Genomic DNA, 6,404 nt, shown 5'->3' with positions numbered 1-6,404 from the left:
TTCCCTCATCACCATTCACTCAGACACTTATATGTTTTATTTTTTTAGTCTTTTTTTTCTTTCCTTTTTTTCACATTACTTGTCCTATGTCAAAGTTTTTTTTTTTTTCTTACAATTCAAATAATTCTCTCTTCTTTCTCTTTTCTCTTTTTCCTCTCTTTTCTTTATTTTTCCTCTATTTATTTTTTACAATTCATTTAAATAATTCTCTCTTCTTTCTCTTTTCTCTATTCCCTCTCTTTTCTATATTTTTCTCTCTATTTTTTACAGTTCACTTAGATAATTCTCTCTTCTTTCTCTTTTCTCTTTTTCCTCTCTTTTCTTTATCTTTCCTCTTTTTTTCTTTCTTTTTCCTCTCCTCTCTTTCTGTTTCTCTTTTTTCTCACTCTTGTCTTCATTTTATGTGGAAGGAAATAATTGTTATAGGATTTCCTTTATTTTCTTGTCTTTCTCTTTTCTTTTTCCTTTTTTCATTAAGACAAAATATTCTTCTGTTTTTTTTTATCATATTTTTTCCTTTTTTTGTGGTACGTAGTGGCGACCATCATCCACTCACTTGATGTAGTGTTGCCTACTTCTTCCTTAGCTTTTATCATTCTTTTTCTGTGCCTGTCCTCCTCTCTTCCTATTTCTCACCATCATCCACTCACTTGATGTAGTGCTGCCTACTTCTTCCTTAGCCTTTATCATTCTTTTTCTGTGCCTGTCCTCCTCTCTTCCTATTTCTCACCATCATCCACTCACTTGATGTAGTGCTGCCTACTTCTTCCTTAGCCTTTATCATTCTTTTTCTGTGCCTGTCCTCCTCTCTTCCTATTTCTCACCATCATCCACTCACTTGATGTAGTGCTGCCTACTTCTTCCTTAGCCTTTATCATTCTTTTCCTGTGCCTGTCCTCCTCTCTTCCTATTTCTCCCATCTTTCCTGTCACTTCTTATTGCTTTTCTATCCTTTACAGGTGGCTTTACATTGAGTGACAAGCCAAATGGTTTCCTATAAGCCAAGAAACCATTTACAACGCTGGGTGGTAACCATATAACCAAACCATACGTGCTCCCTACGTGTCAACAAGTGGGTTGGTGGAGGGTTAGTGCCCCTCCCCGTAAAACAAATAACTCAAAATCAAATGGCCACCCCTTACGGGATTATGGCGTCTGGCTAGAGATAGATAGATAGACTTTCCTTTTCTGTTTTATCATACGTTTATTTTTCCTTATTTTCCTTCTCCCTATTTTTTCACATATATTTTTTTTATTTTCCTTGTCCCTGTTTTTTTTATATTTATTTTTCCTTATTATTTTTCTTCCTGTTTTATCATACATTTATTTTTTTTGATTTTTCTGTTTTATTTGTTTTTTTTTTTGTTTTCCTTCATTTCCTGTTTTTATCAGACGTTTTTCTTGTTGTTCATTCTTTCTGTTTTTATTGCATTTTTTCTTTCTCTCTCTTTTTCTATTTTCTTATTTTTCATCTCTAATCTCTCTCTCTTTATTCTTATTTTTCCTCTTTTTTCCTTAGTTTTCCTCTTTTCTCTCTTTTTTCTTATTTTTCCTCTTTTTCTCTCTCCTTATTTATATATATTTTTATTTTTCTCTCTCTTTAATCTTATTTTTCCTCTTTTTCTCTCTCTTTAATCTTATTTTTCCTCTTTTTCTCTCTCTTTATTCTTATTTTCCCTCTTTTTCTCTCTCTTTATTCTTATTTTTCCTCTTTTTCTCTTTATTTTTATTTTTCCTCTTTTTTTTTCTCTTTATTCTTATTTTTCCTCTTCTTCTCTCTCTTTATTCTTATTTTTCATCTTTTCTTTCACTTCTTTCTTACTTTCCTCTTTTTCTCTTTTCCTTTTTCTTATTCTTCCTCGTCTCTTTTTCTTTCTTTTTTTTAGTTTTCCTCTTTTACTCTTTATTCTTATTTTTCCTCTTTTTCTTTCTTATTTTTCCTCTTTTTCTCTCTCTTTATTCTTATTTTTCCTCTTTTTCTTTTTTCTTATTATTTCTCTTTTTCTTTTTTCTTATTATTTCTCTTTTTCTCTTTTTTCTTATTATTTCTCTTTTTCTCTTTTTTCTTATTTTTTCTCTTTTTCTCTTTTTTCTTATTTTTCCTCTTTTTCTCTTTTTTCTTATTTTTTCTCTTTTTCTCTTTTTTCTTATTTTTCCTCTTTTTCTCTTTTTCTTTTTCTTTTTAGTTTTCTCTTTTTTCTCAGTTTTCTTCTTTTTCTCTTTTTTTCTTACTTTCCTCTTCTCTTTTTCATTTCTCTTACTTTTCCTCTTTTTCTCCTTTACTTTTTTCTTACATTTCCTCCTTTTCTCTTTTTTCTTACTCTTCCTCTTTTCCTCTTTTTCTCTTCTTAGTCTTCCTCTTTTCCTGTTATAAAAAACTTTCCTACCCACTCTCCATATTATTCCTCTTCTTCCTCTTTTTATCAGATTTTCTCCTTAATTTTCCTTCTTTCCTGATTCTCCTCGTATTTTTCCTCGTCTTCTATGGTAAAAAAACATGAGATTATTTACACCACACTGCCGGTCGTAAGGTATATCAATCAGGAACTTATTCTGTCCAACAATCATCGTCACAGCTAACTGCAAGCAAAATTCGGATGCCCAAAGCCTTTCCTGTACTCCCTAACACCTCTTCCTAAATGATTTATTTTATCTCACTGTCCTCTTCTGTGTTATATAAATCCTTCCTCTATCGCCATATTCAAAAATAAATAGCTAAGTAAATGGTGTTAGGGAGCTTCCTTACCCGATTAGAGTATGAGTTAATGTCCTGTAGTTTCAGTTAAGGAAGCTCCCTAACATCTCTTTCTAAGCGATTTAGTTTGCTTATCTTACTGTCTTGTGTTAAGTATTTTTATTCTAATATCGCCTCACTTTACACACATAGAGAACAAAAGGGTATTAACGCCTTTCCCTATGCAATTTATTTTACTTATTTCTCCATAACACTTTTCCCTAAGCGATTTATTTTACTTATTACTCCCTAACACCTTTTCCTAAGCGATTTAGTTTTCTTTTTACATCTTAATGTCCTCTTCTGTGTTATATAAATCCTTCCAATATCGCCATACTCTGCACAAATAACGTAGAAAAGGATATTAACCAGCCATATCTAAAAATAAATAGCTAAGGAAGAGGTGTTAGGGAGCTTCCTTAACTGACGGTAATACACACCTATATATTTACAAATTTGAGTCGACTTATTGCTCTCTGGAGTCCTTAACACCTTTTCCTTAGCGATTTATTTTTTTTAGCTAATCTCAATATCTCTTTTGCAGGTTAGTATTGCAAATTAATTCGATAATAAGACAAGGTTAAGAGCATATAATTAAGGTGTAATACGGATAATTAAGGTCCGGATTTAAGGTGCGAATTTAAGGTGCGAATTTAAGGTGCGAAATTAAGCTGCGACTTTAAGGTGCGAAATTAAGGTGCGAATTTAAGGTGTGAATTTAAGGTGCGAAATTAAGGCGTGAAATTAAGGGGAAATGTGCAAAATAAATCGCTAGAGAACAGGTGTTAGGGAATCTCTCATGTGACTTGAAATAAAGCCCTGTTGTGTGATTCTCTGTGATTGCTTAGATAGGTAGGTAGGTAGGTAGAGAGAGAGAGAGAGAATCTAATTAAGGAGAGACTTGACCTGACGTGTTTAATAATACACTCGTCATTTATATATACGAAATAAATCGCTTAGGAAAAGGTGTTAAGGTGCTTTAAGAATACGCACATAACAGAATAGGACAGTAAGGTGTAAAAATCAAAATAAATCGCTTAGGAAAAGGTGTTAAGGTGCTTTAAGAATTCGCACATAACACAGAATAGGACAGTATGGTGTAATAATCAAAATAAATCGCTTAGGAAGAGGTGTTAAGGTGCTTTAAGAATACGCACATAACACAGAATAGGACAGTATGGTGTAAACATCAAAATAAATCGCTTAGGAAAAGATGTTAGGGTGCTTTAAGAATATGCACATAACACAGAATAGGACAGTAAGGTGTAATAAGCAAAATGAATCGCTTAGGGAAAGGTGTTAAGGTGGTTTAAGATTACACACGTAACAAATTAACATAAGTGGTTGATTATATACACAGGCGTAGTAGGACAGTAAGGTGTAATTAGCAAAATAAATCGCTTAGGAAAAGGTGTTAGGGTGTTTTAAGACACACGTAAATTATCAACATACCTAATAAATCGGACAGGGAAAGGTGTTAAGGTGCTTTAAGACACATGTAAGTTATTAACATACGTAGTAAATAGCATAGGAAAAGGTGTTAGGGTGCTTGAAGGGGACACGTAAATTAACATACCTAATAAATCGCTTAGGAAAAGGTGTTAGGGTGCTTTAAAACTACACACGTACCGGTAAATTATTAACATACCTAATAAATCGCTTAGGAAAAGGTGTTAGGGTGCTTGAAGGGGACACGTAAATTAACATACCTAATAAATCGCTTAGGAAAAGGTGTTAGGGTGCTTTAAAACTACACACGTACCGGTAAATTATTAACATAGCTAATAAATCGCTTAGGGAAAGGTGTTACGTAAATAATTAACACACCTGGCTGCTTATATACAGGAAGCCAATACTGTCTGTCTTTTTCAGGTATAAGTAGCTCCCTAACACCTCTTCCTTAGCGATTTATTCTCTAGACTACTCAAAATCCTCTGCTTTGCTTCCTATGTCTTTTCAATGTCTATATAGATTGCATGAATAACACACAATATAGTAAGGAAGCAGAATAAATCGGTAAGGAAAAGGTGTTAGCAACCTTCATAACCGCACGGGACTTCCGCCCTTCGTCTCGTATCCTCTTCGGTTAAGGAAGCTCCCTAACACCTATTCCTTAGCGATTTATTTTTAGATATGGCTGGTTAATATACTTTTGTACGTTATTTATGCAAAGCAAAGATTTATGTAACAATGAACAGGACAGTAAGGTGTAATAAGCAAACCAAATCGCTTAGGAAAAGGTGTTAGGAAGCACCCTAACACCTCTAGCTTAGCGATTTATTTTTAGATATGACTGATTAATATCCTTTTGTACATATTTATGCAGAGTATGGTGATGTTGGATTTATATGCCACAGAATAGGACAGTACGGTGTAATAAGCAAACTAAATCGCCTAGGAAAAGGTGCTAGGGAGCTTCCTTAATCGATGAGGATACGAGTCAATATCTTACTCTATTTCCTTTAATTCAATGACATTATTTTTTTTACTTTTTTTACCAACAAGCGATTTAATTTTGGCTGAGAAATAGCTCTCGATGTGAAGGGGTGATCTCTCTCTCTCACTCTCTCTCTCTCTCTCTCTCTCTCTCTCTCTCTCAACCCCTCCAGCTCCAAAAGTGTCCCATAACCTGAATCAAATCACCTATACTCCATTCACTTCATCCTGGCTGATTTTTTTCGTCATTTTTGCAGCTTATTTCACGTAGGTAAGAGGCAGGAGAGGACAATGCTCTATATATCCTTCTCGCTGCACTTCTTCGTGACTAGCACCATAAACTCGCTAAATCCTGCATTGGGTAAAGTGAATGGCAGCGAAAAATAATGTCAGTGGATCCAAGTGGTGGCATGTGAAGGTAATACTGTTAACAAGTAGCCAACAGAATCATGGCTATACTGTTTGTAGGTAGCTAACAGAGGGAATCATAGCTACACTGTTGATAGGTGACTAACAGAGAGAATCGTAGCTCCTGTTGTGATCATTGTAAAGATTCTCAGCGTCTGTCTTCGGGATCTCAAAGCCAGGCAGTGTCACGTAGTACCCGCCTATGTCTTTCTTGAGCAGGGTGAAGCTCAGCGTATTATCATTTGTATTCTCCTCGTTTTGGCTTCCCTCATGGTCCCCTGTTGACTTCCTCTTCTCCCTCCCTTGCTCCCCTCTCGTCCTCTTGTCCTCGAGGTTGTAGTCACAGATCTCGGTATAGTGGCTGTCCTCGTCCTCTCGCTGTGGGCTTATGTCATCAGCCACCCTGGAATAGTCAAGATTTTCAATAGATCTGTTCAAGCGATTTACCGCCTCCGCCTCCTGTCGCCTCTCAACAATCTTGCTTCCCCGGCCATTCTGGAAGATGTAGGTGTTTTGCTTCGTCACTTTCCTGTTCTCTTGCCCCTTCTCCTCCAGTTTATGGCTTGAGAACTTCCCTTGTGGGTTTCCAGGGGTTTCATCCTGCTTTTCCACCTCTCTACCTAGTAACTTGTCCCTGCTTCTTTGTCGACGTAGGATTTCTTTGCTTCTGTCTCTAGGGAGGTTGTCTTTCGGTCTCCCCCTGGTCTTCTCCCCCAAGATTAGGCCCGCGAATCGGTCCCTAGACTTCTCACGGCCTCTCGACACCCTTCTTCTCCCGTGGTCCGTCAACAGGGCAAAGGTCACTGGTCTGGGTTGGTCCAGGAGT

At 35.9% G+C, this 6,404-nt stretch overlaps 1 protein-coding gene across 1 annotated transcript in view; it reads right to left on the bottom strand.

Annotated features, from left to right (window-relative positions):
* Positions 1-5,680: 5,680 nt before the first annotated feature.
* The window catches only part of LOC145396392 (uncharacterized), a 5,645-nt gene continuing 4,921 nt past the window's right edge, over positions 5,681-6,404 (bottom strand). Inside the window, exon 7 of the mRNA XM_080269784.1 lies at positions 5,681-6,404. This exon is cut by the window's right edge and continues 59 nt beyond it. Within this exon, the coding sequence (XP_080125910.1) occupies positions 5,681-6,404 (724 nt within the window).

Source organism: Coenobita brevimanus, chromosome 37 (genome assembly GCF_032717465.1).
Source record: "Coenobita brevimanus isolate Jiangsu-jjx chromosome 37, ASM3271746v2, whole genome shotgun sequence".
Taxonomy (NCBI): Eukaryota; Metazoa; Arthropoda; class Malacostraca; order Decapoda; family Coenobitidae; genus Coenobita; species Coenobita brevimanus.
This window is presented reverse-complemented; position numbering and strand designations above follow the sequence as displayed.